Source organism: Bison bison, unplaced genomic scaffold (assembly GCF_000754665.1).
Source record: "Bison bison bison isolate TAMUID 2011002044 unplaced genomic scaffold, Bison_UMD1.0 scf7180017864376, whole genome shotgun sequence".
Lineage (NCBI taxonomy): Eukaryota > Metazoa > Chordata > Mammalia > Artiodactyla > Bovidae > Bison > Bison bison.
The window spans coordinates 11459398-11479009 of NW_011494948.1; the positions used below are offsets into that span (position 1 = coordinate 11459398).

At 36.4% G+C, this 19612-nt stretch overlaps 1 protein-coding gene across 1 annotated transcript in view; it reads left to right on the forward strand.

The window, feature by feature from the left end:
* The window catches only part of CNTLN (centlein, centrosomal protein), a 354792-nt gene that overhangs the window by 97442 nt on the left and 237738 nt on the right, over window positions 1-19612 (forward strand). Inside the window, exons 5-6 of the mRNA XM_010857100.1 lie at window positions 11837-11971; window positions 12589-12759. Coding sequence (XP_010855402.1) covers window positions 11837-11971; window positions 12589-12759 — 306 coding nt within the window. The remainder of the gene's footprint in view (window positions 1-11836; window positions 11972-12588; window positions 12760-19612) is intronic.

Below are 19612 nucleotides of genomic sequence, written 5' to 3' on the forward strand. Positions count from 1 at the left end.
ACACTAAAATTTGTAAAACTTAAAAATATATATCCATTTAACCACATAGTAGTAGATTGCTCTTTAAAGAAAGGTCCGTCTAGTCAAGGCTATGGTTTTTCCAGTAGTCATGTATGGATGTGAGAGTTGGACTGTGAAGAAGGCTGAGCGCCGAAGAATTGATGCTTTTGAACTGTGGTGTTGGAGAAGACTCTTGAGAGTCCCTTGGATTGCAAGGAGATCCAACCAGTCCATTCTGAAGGAGATCAGCCCTAGGATTTCTTTGGAAGGAATGATGCTAAAGCTGAAACTCCAGTACTTTGGCCACCTCATGCGAAGCGTTGACTCATTGGAAAAGACTCTGATGCTGGGAGGGATTGGGGGCAGGAGGAGAAGGGGACGACAGAGGATGAGATGGCTAGATGGCATCACTGACCTGATGGACATGAGTCTGAGTGAACTCCGGGAGTTGCTGATGGACAGGGAGGCCTGGCATGCTGCGATTCATGGGGTCGCAAAGAGTTGGACACGACTGAGCGAGTGATCTGATCTGAATTTGTCATTTAGAGCCTTTAATTCCTTAGCCTAAAGCATGTATATTTTTGTGCAATACTGTGTTTATATCTTAAAAATCATTCATGGGTTATATTTTTCATTCAGTTAAACAAATTGCTGTATTAAATGTGGATATTATCATGTGATGATACTCTGGAAAATTTAGAATTAAAATTCCTGCCTTTAATAAAGAATTTCTAAGTCTCTGTGAGCCACTGGGTGGGGATAAAAGTGAAGTGCAAGTAACCGTATGTTCCTACATTAAATTACAGGTTCTATGAGCGTGGGGACCGTTTATACCCAACATGTAATGTTTACTATATTGCCTGATGTATAATAGATGTTCTTTAAATATTTTTGCATGTGTGACTTACATAAATGAAACCAATATAAGTGCCATGAGAGAATCACAAGCAGAATGCTATTAAGATTCAAAAGAAGGAGAGATTAAATTACGTGGCAAGGTCTTAAGATACTCAGACAATTTTAATAGGTGGAGATTTTAGGAGGAGTTGCCCATGTCAAACACCAGGCAAAATTGAAGAAGGTAGGAGTGTAGCATATCTTTGGTTGATACTGAAGTTTATATTTTGTTTCATAGGTAATATGTAAGAGTGTAGGCTGAGAAAAGACTAATGTTATATTGAACCTGTATTAAAGAAAGGCCTTAACTGCTTGAATGAAAAAGTGCAAACTTTAATTAGAGGGCAAATTAATTTATCTGGGCAATGGCAACCCACTCCAATATTCTCGCCTGGAAAACCCCATGGACGGAGGAGCCTGGTGGGCTGCAGTCCACAGGGTCGCTAAGAGTCGGACACGACTGAGCTAATTCACTTTCATTTTTCACTTTCATGCACTGGAGAAGGAAATGGCAACCCACTCCAGTGTTCTTGCCTGGAGAATCCCAGGGATAGGGGAGCCTGGTGGGCTGCCATCTATGGGGTCACACAGAGTCGGACATGACTGAAGTGACTCAGCAGGCATTTCATTAAGTTAATTAAGCTGCAATCTGTGAAAATAAATCTAATAGTCTAGTATACATTTAGAAAAAGGAAAGCAGAAAGTAGAATGATCTGTAAGGAGGTTATTTCATAGTCTTAAGAGTAATGACATGAACCTGAACTATTAGTTTTGTAAGAATTAAAGATATATAAATTAGAACTGTAAGGACTTGATGGTAATTTGAAAGTGACTCTTAGGTTTTCAGCCCAGAGAATCCAGGAGAGCAGTGGCATTGCTATCAGGAAGAAGGTTATTATAAAGAGGTACAACTTACTATGAGGATAACTTTTGAGCTTCTTTTAGACAATTAAAATTTTAGTTATTGGTAGAAATACCATTTAGAGATTTTTAAGTAAACTATTGAAAGCATGAATTCAATCCTTGGGAAGGAGTTTTCTCCTTGATATAAAAATATTTAATGTTATAGTTAAGGAGAAGACTTTAAACAGAATTCTGAGAACTAGATATTTGCTGATAGTATTAATGGATGAGAGGAAAAGCAAATTTTAGTAAAAGAGATGAAAAAAAGTTGTTCAGAGAAGTAGAAAGAGAGAAGTATAATACTGTATCTCATGATGTGAAAAAGAATTTCAAAGCAAAAGGTGGTTAATGCTGTACAAAGTTACAAAAACAAAACAAAACATGAGGTGATTTTAGAAAGTAACACATAGAATGGCATGTGATGTTTTAAGAAATCACTGAATTCTAACAAAATAATGAATCAAATGAGGAAATTTAACAGTACAAAGGATATTTTTGCATTTAAAAAAGCATTAGCCAAAATATTTGAAAGTAATGGAGAAGAAAATTAAAATACACAATACAAGAAGACTTAATTGTGTTAACAGATCTAGTTGAAAGAGGAAACCATGAGTTCAAGAAGATAACCGGATTTAATACATTTATTCTAACCTTTTTATCTTTTCAGGCATTCAGCTTATATCTTAGTTTTCTTCTCAAAGTATTATCTTTCCTCTAGCATTCTTTCAATTAATTTGTTATATATTTGTTTATACTTTAATACTGCATATTTAGATGATTATTGTTTGTACTCTTTGGTTGGACTTTGTGTTTTGACTCAATTATATATGTATTTACCTTTTTAAAGGTAAGCTTTTTCCATCTCCTTAAGATCTGATATACTTATTTGATCTTCATTCTCTGGTTAATCTTATGCTTTCTGTTTTAATATTTTGTTTGTTTTTTTCAGCATTTGCCAGTTGTTTTCTCTTCATTTGTGTGTGTGTCTTTGTGTATGTGCATGCACTCTTACGCTGATAGTTTGGAAGGTTTAGGAGAACTGTATCAGTTCTTTTAGTGATTGCATTATTATTTTATATATAATATTTAACTCTATAGTTTTTTAGATTGAAGTATAGTTGATTTACAGTGTTGTATTAGCTTCAGGTATACAGCAAAGTGGTTGTTATACACAGGTTTGTATGCATATATGTATATGTATTCTTTTTCAGATTCTTTTCCATTATAGGTTATTATAAGATATTGAATATAGTTTCCTGTGCTATCCTATAGGTCTTTATTGTTTATCTACTTCATATATAGTGGTGTATATTTGTTAATCCAAATCTCCTAATTTATCCCTCCCTCCATTTTCCCTTTAGTAACAGTAAGTTTGTTTCCAATGTCTGTGAGTCAGTTTCTGTGCTGTAAATAAGTTCTTTTTGTCATTTTTTTTGGTTCCTTCATATAAATATAATGTGATATTTTTCTGTCTTAACACTGTATACCTTTATTCTAGAATATTCTGAAAAATTTAGATAGTATCAGCTGCACACTTTAAAAAACTTGAGAAAATTAGTATATTTTTACTTACTCATCCTTTCTCCTGCATTTTAAAGTGAGCTTACAGAGAGTAATTGGAGGACTTAATTTCCTGTTATTAGCATTATTTGGTTGTATTTTTTATACTGTCAAGATTTCCAGTGTTTATGGTTTACATCCATTTTCTCTATTATTTTCTAGTATAAATTCTATAGGAAAATGCCTTGTGGTATGTTAGTTTTTCTCTTGCTGTTTAGCAAATTGAAACCTTAAAAGAATGCACATATTTATTAAGTTGCAAAGAATACACATGTTTTTTAAGGTGCTGTGGATCAGGAAGGTTGTAATTGAGGTTTGATTAATTCATGTTTTCATCTGGAGATTTAATTTGGGAAGAATCTGCTTCCAGGCTTATTCAAGTTCAGAATCCAAGACCTTGCAGTTTAGGACTGAAGTTCTAAATAGGACCAAAGTCTTTGATAGTCAGGGTTCCATAGAGAAACAGAACTAAAAATGTGTCTGTAGATGGATAGTCAAAGACATGAGACAGAGACAGAGAAATTGATTTTAAGGCATTGTCTCATATAGCTGTGGCTTCCCAGGTGGCTCAGTGGTAAAGAATCTGCCTTCCAAGGCAGAAGACAGGCGATGCGAGTTTAATCCCTGGGTCAGGAAGATCCCCTGGAGTAGGAAATGGTAACCTGCTCTAGTATTCTTGCTTGGAAAATCCCATGGACAGAGGAGCCTGCCAGGCTGCAATCCATGGGATCACAAAGAGTTGGACATGACTGAGCGACTGAGCATGCACTCATGCATGTAGTTATGGGCTGGCAAATCTGAATTCTGCACAGCAAACTGGAGACCCAGGGAAGAGTTGATACAGCATCTGAATCCAAAAGTATGCTGGTGGCAAAATTCTTTCTTTCTCAGATGAATAGTCCTCTTTCTTAAGGTCTTCTATTGACCAGATGAGACTTACTCACATTATGGAGGGGTCATCTCCTTTACTCAAGTCTATTGATTTAAATGTTAATCACATCTATGACAAAAACACTTTAACAGCAATATCTAGATTGGTGTTTGTTGAAGAACTAGATATAATGGGCACAATGTTTTAGCCAAGTGGACACAAAATTAACCAAATGATTAAAATATACTGAGAGAAATGGGCCTAGGGTTTAGGCTGTGTTTACTGTTCTTTTAGCACAGGCTCAGCTTTTGCTTTGGTGTCCTTTTCTGTTTGGGTGTCTTGAGAAACTTGTTAAATATCATTTGAAACAACCAGTTCTTTCAGTTGCATTCCCTTGTTATTATACAGAAACCTATTGACGTAGTTTGTGAGGTGTCTCGGGGAGTGAAAGTACTCCATAGTTAAATGTTTAGGTCTCAGTCTTTAGGAGAGGGCAGTGGCACCCCACTCCAGTACTCTTGCCTGGAAAATCCCATGGATGGAGGATCCTGGTAGGCTGCAGTCCATGGGGTCACTAAGAGTCGGACACGACTGAACGACTTTACTTTCACTTTTCACTTTCACGCATTGGAGAAGGAAATGGCAACCCACTCCAGTGTTCTTGCCTGGAGAATCCCAGGGACGGGGGAGCCTGGTGGGCTGCCGTCTGTGAGGTCGCACAGAGTCAGACACGACTGCAGCGACTTAGCAGCAGCAGCAGCCCCTAGGTCTGACGTTCATAAGTGTGTCTCAGTTTTTTTTTTTCTTTTCCCCCTTAGGAAAGATTGGAAGGCAAGGGTATTGGAGTTGGGTATTTAACTTCATTTGGGTTGGTTAGTCTAGTAAAATCCCAGCAGACTCTAGGAAAATAATTTTCTCTTGAGGGTAGGCCTTGTTAAGAATTATACACTTAGGTCATATTTTAAAATGCCTATGTTCCCTCTCCTCCTGCAGAGAGCAGGAAGAGATTTTTCTCTGATCTTCACTGAGACAACCTAATAGTGTTCTGTATGTAAAAACTCATGAAAGTATAGGAACTCCTCTAGGACCAGGCCCTACAGGACATTTTTAACTCTCATGCACGTCCACACTTATCCTCCAATGATTGGTTAATTGCAGATTTTGTTTTCCTACTCTCGGTACTGGTTTCCATGGAGTTTTCTTGCTTCAGGGATTTTGCTATGCTGTATTGTGATTCTCTGTATCTGCCTGTCTGTCTAGTTTGGGGAACAGCAATTTGCCATATGACCTCAGTTCTCTGATGATTCTAAGAAGAGTTGCTGATTTTCAGTTTGTTCAACTTTTTTCATGTTGTATGAATAGGAGAGACAACCTCCAACTTACTGCATCCTGTGCTGGAAGACAAAAGTTCCTTCATCATGTGTTTATTGTCCCATCAAGTAATGTTAAATAGTTCTTACTTTTCCAAACTTGTAGTCAATGGAATAGAGCAACAAGAATGCTTATTCCTTAACCACATATCTAGTCAAACTACTAGAAAGTTATACACACAATTTTTTAGCTAGTTGCTGAAAAACTTTCATAGAACAATCTAATACTATTACATGCTTTATTGATAATAGTGTAGAAAAATGCCATGTAACTTCTTTTGGTAAGACTGTGGTTTAGCTTTGTCACTGCTAGTTATAAAGTAAATCTTGTAATAAATTTTCCTTCAAGTATTGCATTAGATAACTCGAGTCTACTAATAACTTGCTGTATTTAATGAGATAATTTTTAAACATTGAATTTCCCTTCTTTCTTACCTTCTAGGAAGCTCAGAAATAAGTTTCAGTTCTCAATTACATTTAATTCTCTCACCCCTTCCCTTTTATCCGTTTACCTTTGTTTTAATTGTACTGATATCATTACTTCACTGTTTTTCATTAAACTCTTTATGTACATTTTAAAGTAGGTCATATAAATAATATATTAACTATGCTCAAGTATTGTTTTATAGAGTTTTAGGTCTTTTGAACCACTGCCATCACACCCCTCTTTTTTCCTGATTCATACCCACTATCATTCTCTTCTTTCTGTACAGACTTCTTTTGACCATGATTTGAATTATTCATGTCATGGCTTATCCATAATAAATAATTTGTTCCAGCCATACTTTCTCTTGTCACCCTTTATGCTTTATGGTTCCTCTGAGTTCAATTTGCTATTTTAATATTAAGTCAAGCAGACCATTAAGAATGTACTTTACTCTATCCAGAAAAGTTTCTTGAAAAGGTTTCATGAAGCTAAATTTAGGACTTGGAGGGTTATTAATGTTTAGTGAAATAAGTCAGAGAAAGATAAATACTATACAGTGTCACTTACATGTGGAATCTGAACAATAAAACAAACTAGTGACTATAACAAAAAAGAAGCAGACTCACAAACATGGAGAACAAACTAGTAGTTACCAGTGGGGAGAGCAAAGCGGGAAGGGAATTAACAGGTACAAACTACTATGTATAAAGTAAATAAGCTATAAGGATATATTATATAGCAGAGGGAATATAGCATTTCAAATAACTGTAAATGGAACATAACCTTTAAAATTGTGAAATCATGTTATATATCTAAAACTTATAGAATTTATTATAAATCAACTATACTTCTCTAAAAAGGAAAAGAAAAAAAATGAATTGTAACTATATATACTTGTGCTAAGGCTTCCCTGGTAGTTCAGTTGGTAAAAAATCTGCCTACAATGCAGAAGACCTCGGTTCGATTCCTGGGTTGGGAAGATCCACTAGGCAAGGTATAGGCTACCTACTCTAATATTCTTGGGCTTCCCTGGTGGCTTAGCTGGTAAAGAATTTGCATGCAATGTGGGAGACCTGGGTTTGATCCCTGTGTTGGGAATATCCCCTGGGGAGGGAATGGCTATCCACTCCTGTATTCTGGCCTGGAGAATTCCATGGACTGCATAGTCCATGGGGTTGCAAAGAGTCGGACACGCCTAAGTGACTGTCACTTCCATTATAAAAACTAGATCATTGAGGGTACATTTTATTAGGAAAATATTTTGTGTTATGTAAAATTTAATAGATCTTTGAGAGTTTATCAATTCTCTTCCATTGGGAATACATCTGTGTCTAACTTATTACTTTAATGATTTATGATATATAAAATCATTTATCAAACTAATTATCAAAATATGAGCCTGGGTCTCCTGGCTCAGGCAGCTTCTGTACTATCTGAGCCACCAGAGAAGCCCTCAAAAAATGAAGGTTTTGGTTAGCTAAGTTCCTACTGTATTATGTGTTTTTATTTAAAGATTAAGTCTATACTTGTCCTGTAGATTACTAAATTCACTCAAATGCTAACTTTTCAATTACTAAATAATTTTCATGAAAGGCCTTGTTATTGCTGTAATTTATATTGTTTATTCAGAGAAGGAAATGGCAACCCACACCAGTACTCTTGCCTGGAAAATTCCATGGATGGAGGAGCCTGGTAGGCTACACAGTCCATGGGGTCGCGAAGAGTCAGACAGGACTGAGTGACTTCACTTTCACTATTCACTTTCATGCATTCGAGAAGGAAATGGCAACACACTCTAGTATTCTTGCCTGGAGAATCCCAGGGACAGAGAAGCCTGGTGGGCTGCCGTCTATGGAGTCGCACAGAGTCGGACACGACTGAAATGACTTAGCAGCAGCGGCAGCAGCAGCATGTTGTTTATTCCTGTTAAGTTTAGCTCACATTAATGGGCACATTCTTCTAAACCTTAAATCATTTGGTCTTGTATCTCACCTTTCTTAAGTCTAAATAATCTCAAGGATAGATGAGGATGCTTAATTTTTGTTAATTCTTTCAAAGGATAGGGCTGTAGATAATTCACTGTCTTAGTGTTCATATGATTGAATTTATCAGTGTCAATCTCACTCATAAACATTTACTATAATTTAGTTTGGAAGATAGTGTGAGTACATAGATAATTAGCAGCTCTAGGTAATATGTGCAAAATGAATAATGTAGGCAATACAGAAACTTGGAAATAGCAGAAATTACTGTGATAGTTAGGAAAGGCTTCATGGAGGAGGTGAAAATTGAACCTTGAAAGAGGCTGAGACTTAGATGAGAATAGAAAAATAGGTTATGAATTGTAGATGTTTGCATTTTATGCTGTTTGATTGATGTAAAACATATTTTGATATGCCCTAATAATTAAAATAGGCAATAAAAATGAAAACTGTTTTGAGGTTCCATTTATACTTAATTTGTAAAACGTTGCCAAGCCTGAGTGTCTTATTGGTACAGATGTGGAGTTATGAGAACTCTTGAAGTTCAGTTGGCCTATGGACGAGTAATGTCACCTCTAAGTAAAAATCAAGAGCAATGTTTAATTAATATGATCCCTATACTGAGAAAAATACATTTTACTTCATAACTCAGTATACACACAGATAAAATAGAAGTGTCATAATCACACTACTATATATAAAATTAACTACCTAATGAGGACTTAAAATATAGCACAGGTAACTCAATACTCTGTAATGACCTATATTGGAAAAGAATCTAAAAAGCAGTATACATACACACACACACACACACACACACACACACACACACATATATTTAACTAATTCGTTTCAGTTCAGTTCAGTTGCTCAGTTGTGTCCGACTCTCTGCGACCCCATGAATTGCAGCACGCCAGACCTCCCTGTCCATCACAAACTCCTAGAGTTCACTCAAACTCATGTCCATCGAGTCGGTGATGCCATCCAGCCATCTCATCCTCTGTCGTCCCCTTCTCCTCCTGCCCCCAATCCCTCCCAGCATCAGAGACTTTTCCAATGAGTCAACTCTTCACACAAGGTAGCCAAAGTATTGGCATTTCAGCTTTAGCGCCAGTCCTTCCAATGAACACCCAGGACTGATCTTCTTTAGGATGGACTGGTTGGATCTTCTTGGACAGTCAAGAGTCTTCTCCAGCACCACAGTTCAAAAGCATCAATTCTTCAGCACTAAGCTTTCTTCACAGTCCAACTCTCACATTCATACATGACCCCTGGAAAAACCATAGCCTTGGCTATAGATGGACCTTTGTTGGCAAAGTAATGTCTCTGCTTTTCAATATGCTATCTAGGTTGGTCATAACTTTCCTTCCAAGGAGTAAGCATCTTTTAATTTCATGGCTACAGTCACCATCTGCAGTGATTTTAGAGCCGCCCAAAATAAAAGTCTGACACTGTTTCCACTGTTTCCCCATCTTATTTCCCATGAAGTGATGGGACCAGATGCCATGATCTTAGTTTTCTGAATGTTGAGCTTTAAGCCAACCTTTTCACTCTCCTCTTTCACTTTCATCAAGACGCTTTTTAGTTCCTCTTCACTTTCTGCCATAAGGATGGTGTCATCTGCATATCTGAGGTTATTGATATTTCTCCTGGCAATCTTGATTCCAGCTTGTGCTTCTTCCAGCCCAGCGTTTCTGATGATGTACTCTGCATATAAGTTAAGTAAGCAGGGTGACAATATACAGTCTTGATATACTCCTTTTCCTATTTGGAACCAGTCTGTTGTTCCATGTCCAGTTCTAACTGTTGCTTCCTGACCTGCATGTAGGTTTCTCAAGAGGCAGGTCAGATGGTCTGGTATTCCCATCTCTTTCAGAATTTTCCAGTTTATTGTGATCCACACAGTCAAAGGCTTTGGCATAGTCAATAAAGCAGATGTTTTTCTGGAACTCTCTTGCTTTTTCCATGATCCAGCGGATGTTGGCAATTTGATCTCTGGTTCCTCTGCCTTTTCTAAAACCAGCTTGAACATCTGGAAGTTCAGGTTCACATATTGCTGAAGCTTGGCTTGGAGAATTTTGAGCATTACTTTACTAGTGTGTGAGATGAGTGCAATTGTGCAGTAGTTTGAACATTCTTTGGCATTGCCTTTCTTTGGGATTGGAATGAAAACTGACCTTTTCCAGTCCTGTGGCCACTGCTGAGTTTTCCAAATTTGCTGGCATATTGAGTGCAGCACTTTCACAGCATCATCTTTCAGGATTTGAAATAGCTCAACTGGAATTCCATCATCTCCACTAGCTTTGTTTGTAGTGATGCTTTCTAAGGCCCACTTGACTTCACATTCCAGGATGTCTGGCTCTAGGTGAGTGATCACACCATCTTGATTATCATGGTCATGAAGATCTTTTTTGTACAGTCTGTGTATTCTTGCCACCTCTTCTTAATATCTTCTGCTTCTGTTAGGTCCATACCATTTCTATCCTTTATCGAGCCCATCTTTGCATGAAATGTTCCCACGGTGTCTCTAATCTTCACTGTACTGTACAGCAGAAGCTAACAATACATTGTAATACAACTATAATAAAAATTATCAAAATAATATAGTTGTTCTTGCTATATAAAATAAATATAAAATATAACAGTACATGTCAAATGTGAATTTGATAATATTTAAATAAAATGGAAATCCTAAATTAAACAGTGCAAAAAAACTTAGGAATAATAGATTCAAATATTAGTTGAAAAAATAAGTGAGTTGACAAAAGTTGAGTAAGTTTGGCAAAGAGTCAGTATTAGGGCATGGATATCAGTTTTAGCATGTTGGTTTGAGATGGCAGTAGATAATTAAAATGGAGGTATTTTTATTGGAAACTGAAAATGTGGGATTGGTAGTTGGAAGAGAGTTAGGGCCAGGTTATGGCTCTTGCCTGGAAAAATCCCATGGATGGAGGAGCCTGGTAGGCTGCAGTCCATGGGGTCGCTAGGAGTCAGACACGACTGAGTGACTTCTCTTTGACTTTTCACTTTCATGCATTGGAGAAGGAAACGGCAGCCCACTCCAGTGTTCTTGCCTGGAGAATCCCAGGAACGGGGGAGCCTGGTGCGCTGCCATGTATGGGGTCACACAGAGTTGGACACAACTGAAGCAACTTAGCAGCAGCGGTCTTTTAGACAGAGACGACACCAGAATCCAGGAGAGTGGGTAAGATTTCTGAGGGAAAAGCTGTAAAGATTAGAAAGGAGGGAAACTAAGAAACGAGTCATGGATACATCCTTCAATGAGATTCAGATATTTCTGGTAGGTGAGAAGAATATTTGGTTAAAAATTGTGGCAATATTAATATTTTGAATATCTTTCTACACAGCAAGATATTTTGGGTATCAAAACAGACTTGCTGTTTTTCATTCTTTAAAATTGTTCATGCTTTCACAAAACTGTTTTTCTAAAAAAAAATGTTTTAGATGGTAATTCTTATTTTAGCCACATACGCATTTTCTTTAATTAGAATATTTTGTAAAATATTGGGGTTTTTTCCTATTGCACAACTAAATCCAAAAAGTTTGCTTTCTGTGTGAGGCTGAATATTTGGTGTCCAGTTTGTACGTGTACTTCATTTTGAACTAGTAACTAGGCACGTGTTTGCACATTTTACTTGACAATTTCTGGGCATGTCACAGGAAATGAGAAATTATGATAATGGATGTTATTATGAAAGCTAGTTAATTCTAATATTACCAATCAAACTCTCAAACTTTTCTTATGAAATTATCTTTTCTTAGAAATACCAATTCATCAGTAATTTTGCTTTTTTTTTTTTTCCAGAGAGAATCAGGACTAACACAGGAAATAAATGACCTTGTAAAACGGAAGATTGCAGTAGATGAAGAAAATGATTTCTTAAGGAAAGAATTCAGTGACTTGCAGAAGAAATTTAAAGAGAAAAGTCAAGAAGTTAAGGTGTGTTGACTTGTACATAGTTTTACCCTACTATTTCTTTGAAGTCCTACTTTAAGCTTTGTCAGCCTTTGTGGCACAGAAAGTGACAAGCTTGGAGGAGAAATTGCCTTAGGCCCTGCTGTACCATACAGTTTTCTCACATGAAAAAACTCTGAGAAAGATACTTTAAAGCTTAGACTCTAAGCTTTATAACTTTCCAATAAATAGTTAATGATGGAAATGGAGCTAAGAAAGTAGGAGTGTGAATATGTGGCTTCTTGTAATTAGATTCTGATGGGACTGGCATTATTAATTGATAAAACCCAGGTCTGGGAGGCTATGTCTGTGTGGGTCTCAAAAATAGCTGGGGACAGCATCAAAGGCAGCTTGATCAATTAATGGGCTCTTTGCAAATGTGTACTCATCAAAGCTGTCATCCAGTGAAAAATATGACCCATCCACCTGCATGAAAAGAGGCCAGTGAAAGTATACAGGTGACCTTGGCCATCAAATATAGAAGAAGCTTCTGGGAGCGTAAAATTGCACAGTTTGTATTTGCGGATTAGTTCTCAGCTTTTTTTGTTGTTGTTGTTGTTTTTTGTATCGGCCCTTGTGGTACTATTCTACGGGACACTAAGGAGTGTGTGCAGATTAAGGAAGAGCAAAACAGGCTGGTTATAAAAAATCTGAAGGAGGAAAATGAGAAATTAAGTACCCACTGCGCTGACCTGCTAAATGAGCTGGAGAAACTGAGGAAGCAGGAAGCACATTGGAGAAAAGAAAAATTTAGCATTGATGCAAAATTAAAGGTATGGAATGAGAATGGAATCCATGCTGTTATTTTGAATCTAACTTCTTAGGAAGTTTATTACATGTTATTTTCTTTAAATAGCAAGTTATATATTCAAATCCACCAGTGGGGACTAGCATTAATTTATATTCCTTCACTTAAGACCCATAGCTTTTTAAAAATTGATGTTGCAAAGCAGGAAACTGACTTCAAATACTTATCTAAAATGTAATCATTAAAAAATAAAGGCTATTGCATTTTGAAATAAAATATGTTTAAAAAACACATTTAGAATTATGAATTTTGGCTTTTTAAATTAGGGCTTAAATTTATAGATATAACTAGAATTTATTGCAGTATAGTTTTCAGATTGTATTTTTCAAGTCCTTTAAAAATACATAAAAAAAACAAAAAGCAGTTAAAAAATACATGTGTTTTATATGTATTTCTTTGGCTTGAGAGGACCTTATTTGTAGTAAAATATAGAAGATAAAAGGAACAATCAGTCTTCATAATCTTCTTATATCTTTTCTGATAAATATTTTTCAAAATAATTTTTTGTGGCTTTCTCTTGGTCTTGAGAAAGTTTTTGTTCATTTTTTCCTATTGAATTTCAGTTTTCTTCTTAACCATAGATTTTATTGAAAAGGCTAACCCCTAAAATTTTGGTTCTAGTAAATATGATAGCCCCTCTATGTGTATGCATGCTTAAGAAGAATTTATAACACATGTGTGTATATATATATATATATTCTCCAAACCAATTGATTTATTTTTTATTTATTTTTAATATAAATTTATTTTAATTAGAGTCTAATTACTTTACAATATTGTATTGGTTTTGGCATACATCAACACGAATCCGCCACAGGTTTACACATGTTCCCCAACCTGAAACCCCCTCCCACCTCCCTCCCCATACCATCCCTCTGGGTCATCCCAGTGCGCCAGCCCCGAGCATCCTATATCATGCATTAAACCTGGATTGGTGATTCATTTTACATATGATATTATACATGTTTCAATGCCATTCTCTGAAATCATCCCACCCTCACCATCTCCCACAGAGTCCAAAAGACTGTTCTATACATCTGTGTCTCTTTTGCTGTCTCGCATACAGGGTTATTGTTACCATCTTTCTAAATTCCATATATATGCGTTAGTATACTGTATTGGTGTTTTTCTTTCTGGCTTACTCCACTCTGTATAATAGGCTCCAGTGCATTAGAACTAATTATTAGTTCTAATCTACCTCATTAGAACTGATTCAAATGAATTCTTTTTAATGGCTGAGTAACACTCCATTGTGTATATGTATGACATCTTTCTTATCCATTTGTCTGCTGATGGACATCTAGGTTGCGTCCATGTCCTAGCTATTGTAAACAGTGCTGCGATGAACATTGGGGTACGCGTGTCCCTTTCAATTCTGGTTTCCTTGGTGTGTATGCCCAGCAGTGGGATTTCTGGGTCGTATGGCACTTCTATTTCCAGTTTTTTAAGGAATCTCCACACTGTTCTCCATAGTGGCTGTACTAGTTTGCATTCCCACCAACAGTGTAAGAGGGTTACTTTTCCCCACACCCTCTCCAGCATTTATTGCTTGTAGACTTTTGGATCGCAGCCATTCTGACTGGCGTGAAATGGTACCTCATTGTGTTTTGATTTGCATTTCTCTGATAATGAGAGATGTTGAACATCTTTTCATGTGTTTGTTAGCCATCTGTATGTCTTCTTTGGAGAAATGTCTGTTTAGTTCTTTGGCCCATTTTTTGATTGGGTCATTTATTTTTCTGGAATTGAGCTGCAGGAGTTGCTTGTATATTTTTGAGATTAGTTGTTTGTCAGTTGCTTCATTTGCTATTATTTTCTCCCATTCTGAAGGCTGTCTTTTCACTTTGCTTATAGTTTCCTTTGTTGTGCAGAAACTTTTAATTTTAATTAGGTCCCATTTGTTTATTTTTGCGTTTATTTCCAATATTCTAGGAGGTGAGTCATAGAGGATCCTGCTGTGATTTATGTCGGAGAGTGTTTTGCCTGTGTTCTCCTCTAGGAGTTTTATAGTTTCTGGTCTTACATTGAGATCTTTAATCCATTTTCAGTTTATTTTTGTGTATGTTGTTAGAAAGTGTTCTAGTTTCATTCTTTTACAAGTGGTTGACCAGTTTTCCCAGCACCACTTGTTAAAGAGATCCTCTTTTCTCCATTGTATATTCTTGCCTCCTTTGCCAAAGATAAGGTGTCTATAGGTACGTGGGTTTATCTCTGGGCTTTCCATTTTGTTCCATTGAGCTATATGTCTGTCTTTGTGCCAGTACCATACTATCTTGATGTCTGTGGCTTTGTAGTAGAGCCTGAAGTCAGGCAGCTTGATTTCTCCAGTTCCATTCTTCTTTCTCAAGATTGCTTTGGCTATTGGAGGTTTTTTGTATTTCCATACAAATTGTGAAATTATTTGTTCTAGCTCTGTGAAAAATACCATTGGTAGCTTGATAGGGATTGCATTGATCTATAGATTGCTTTGGGTAGTATACTCATTTTCACTATATTGATTCTTGAACACAGTATATTTCTCCATCTATTAGTGTCCTCTTTGATTTCTTTCACCAGTGTTTTATAGTTTTCTATATATAGATCTTTTGTTTCTTTAGGTAAGTATATTCCTAAATATTTTATTCTTTTCATTACAATGGTGAATGGAATTGTTTCCTTAATTTCTCTTTTGTTTTCTCATTGTAAGTGTATAGGAATGCAAGGGATTTCTGTGTGTTGATTTTATATCCTGAAACTTTACTATGTTCATTGATTAGCTCTAGTAATTTTCTGGTGAAGTCTTTAGAGTTTTCTATGTAGAGGATCATGTCATCTGCTAACAGTGAGAGTGTTACTTCTTCTTTTCCAATCTGGATCCCTTTTATTGCTTTTTCTGCTATGATTGCTGTGGCCAAAACTTCCAAAACCATATTGAATAGTAGTGCTGAAAGTGGGCACCTTTGTCTTGTTCCTGACTTTAGGGGAAATGCTTTCAATTTTTCACCATTGAGGATAATGTTTGCTGTGGATTTGTCATATATAGCTTTTATTATGTTGAGGTATGTTCCTTCTATTCCTGCTTTCTGGAGGGTTTTTTTTTTTTTATCATAAATGGATGTTGAATTTTGTCAAAGGCTTTCTCTGCATCTATTGAGATAATCATATGGCTTTTATGTTTCAATTTATTAATGTGGTATATTACATCAATTGATTTGTGGATATTTAAGAATCCTTGCATTCCTGGGATAAAGCCCACTTGGTCATGATGTATGATCTTTTTAATGCTGTTGGATTCTGATCGCTAGAATTTTATTAAGGATTTTTGCATCTATGTTCATCAGTGATATTGGCCTGTAGTTTGTTTTTTTTTTTGTGGCATCTTTGTCAGGTTTTGGTATGAGGGTGATGGTGGCCTCATAGAATGAGTTTGGAAGTTTACCTTCCTCTGCAGTTTTCTGGAAGAGTTTGAGCAGGATAGGTGTTAGCTCTTCTCTAAATTTTTGGTAGAATTCAGCTGTGAAGCCATCTAGACCTGGGCTTTTGTTTGTTGGAAGTTTTCTGATTACAGTTTCAATTTCTGTGCTTCTGATGTGTCTGTTAAGATTTCTATTTCTTCCTGGTTCAGTTTTGGAAAGTTGTACTTTTCTAAGAATTTGTCCATTTCTTCCAAGTTGTCCATTTTATTGGTATATAATTGCCAATAGTAGTCTCTTATGATCCTTTGTATTTCTGTGTTGTCTGTTGTGATCTCTCCATTTTCATTTCTAATTTTATTGATTTGATTTTTCTCCCTTTGTTTCTTGATGAGTCTGGCTAATGGTTTGTCAATTTTATTTATCCTCTCAAAGAACCAGCTTTTGGCTTTGTTAATTTTTGTTATGGTGTCTTTTGTTTCTTTTGCATTTATTTCTGCCCTAATTTTTAAGATTTCTTTCCTTTGACTAACCCTGGGGTTCTTTGTTTCTTCCTTTTCTAGTTGCTTTAGGTGTAGAGTTAGGTTATTTATTTGACTTTTTTCTTGTTTCTTGAGGTATGCCTGTATTGCTATGAACCTTCCCCATAGCCCTGCTTTTACAGTGTCCCACAGGTTTTGGGTTGTTGTGTTTTCATTTTCCTTTGTTTCTCTGCATATTTTGATTTCTTTTTTGATTTCTTCTGTGATTTGTTGGTTATTCAGCAGCGTGTTGTTCAGCCTCCATATGTTGGAATTTTTAATAGTTTTTCTCCTGTAATTGAGATTTAATCTTACTGCATTATGGTCAGAAAAGATGCTTGGAATGATTTCAATTTTTTTGAATTTACTAAGGCTAGATTTATGGCCCAGGATGTGATCTATCCTGGAGAAGGTTCCGTGTGCGCTTGAGAAAAAGGTGAAATTCATTGTTTTGGGGTGAAATGTCCTATAGATATCAATTAGGTCTAACTGGTCTATTGTATCATTTAAAGTTTGTGTTTCCTTGTTAATTTTCTGTTTAGTTGATCTATCCATAGGTGTGAGTGGGGTATTACAGTCTCCCACTATATTGTGTTATTGTTAATTTCCTCCTTTCATACTTGTTAGCATTTGTCTTACATATTGTGGTGCTCCTATGTTGGGTGCATATATATTTATAATTGTTATATCTTCTTCTTGGATTGATCCTTTGATCATTATGTAGTATCCTTCTTTGTCTCATTTCACAGCCTTTGTTTTATTTTATTTTTTAATTTTATTTTAAAACTTTACATAATTGTATTAGTTTTGTCAAATATCAAAATGAATCCGCCACAGGTATACATGTGTTCCCCATCCTGAACCCTCCTCCCTCCTCCCTCTCCATACCATCCCTCTGGGTCGTCCCACTGCACTAGCCCCAAGCATCCAGTATCGTGCATCGAACCTGGACTGGCAACTCGTTTCTTACATGATATTTTACATGTTTAAATGTCATTCTCCCAAATCTTCCCACCTTCTCCCTCTCCCACAGAGTCCATAAGACTGTTCTATACATCAGTGTCTCTTTTGCTGTCTCGTACACAGGTTTATTGTTACCATCTTTCTAAATTCCATATATATGCGTTAGTATACTGTATTGGTGTTTTTCTTTCTGGCTTCCTTCACTCTGTATAATAGGCTCCAGTTTCATCCACCTCATTAGAACTGATTCAAATGTATTCTTTTTAATGGCTGAGTAATACTCCATTGTGTATATGTACCACAGCTTTCTTATCCATTCATCTGCTGATGGACATCTAGGTTGCTTCCATGTCCTGGCTATTATAAACAATGTTGCGATGTACATTGGGGTACATGTGTCTCTTTCCCTTTTGGTTTCCTCAGTGGATCATAAGGAAGTTCTATTTCCAGTTTTTTAAGGAATCTCCACACTGTACTCCATAGTGGCTGTACTAGTTTGCATTCCCACCAACAGTGTAAGAGGGTTCCCTTTTCTCCACACCCTCTCCAGCATTTATTATTTGGAGACTTTCAGCCTTTGTTTTAAAGTCTATTTTATCTGATATGAGTATTGGTACTCCTGCTTTCTTTTGGTCTATATTTGTGTGGAATATCTTTTTCCAGCCCTTCACTTTCAGTCTGTATGTGTCCCTTGTTTTGAGGTCGGTCTCTTGTAGACAACATATATAAGGGTCTTGTTTTTGTATCCATTCAGCCAGTCTTTGTCTTTTGGTTGGGGCATTCAACCCATTTATGTTTAAGGTAATTATTGATAAGTATGATCCCGTTGCCATTTGCTTTATTGTTTTGGGTTCGAGTTTATACACCCTTTTTGTGTTTCCTGTCTAGAGAAGATCCTTTAGCATTTGTTGGAGAGCTGGTTTGGTGGTGCTGAATTCTCTGAGCTTTTGCTTGTCTGTAAAACTTTTGATTTCTCCTTCGTATTTGAGTGAGATCCTTGCTGGGCACAGTAATCTGGGCTGTAGGTTATTTTCTTTCATCACTTTAAGTATGTCCTGCCATTCCCTCCTGGCCTGAAGAGTTTCTATTGAAAGATCATCTGTTATCCTTATGGGAATCCCCTTGTGTGTATTTGTTGTTTTTCCCTTGTTGCTTTTAATATTTGTTCTTTGTGTTGGATCTTTGTTAATTTGATTAATATGTGTCTTGGGGTGTTTTGCCTTGGGTTTATCCTGTTTGGGACTCTCTGGGTTTCTTGGACTTGGGTGATTATTTCCTTCCCCATTTTAGGGAAGTTTTCAACTATTATCTCCTCAAGTATTTTCTCATGGTCTTTCTTTTTGTCTTCTTCTTCTGGGACTCCTATGATTCAAATGTTGGGGCATTTAACATTGTCCCAGAGGTCTCTGAGATTGTCCTCATTTCTTTTAATTATTTTTTCATTTTTCCTCTGTGATTCATTTATTTCTACCATTCTATCTTCTATCTCACTAATCCTATCTTCTGCCTCCATTATTCTACTATTTGTTCCCTCCAGAGTGTTTTTGATATCATTTATTGCATTATTCATTATATATTGACTCTTTTTTAAATTTCTTCTAGGTCCTTGTTAAACCTTTCTTGCATCTTCACAATCCTTGTCTCCAGGCTATTTATCTGTGATTCCATTTTGTTTTCAAGATTTTGGATCATTTTCAGTATCATTATTCAAAATTCTTTATCAGATAGATTCCCTATCTCTTCCTCTTTTGTTTGGTTTGGTGGGCATTTATCCTGTTCCTTTACCTGCTGGGTATTCCTCTGTCTTTTCGTCTTGTTTATATTGCTGTGTTCGGGGTTGCCTTTCTGTATTCTGGCAGTTTGTGGAGTTTTCTTTATTGTGAAGTTTCCTCACTGTGGGTGGGGTTGTATGGGTGGCTTGTCAAGGTTTCCTGGTTAGAGA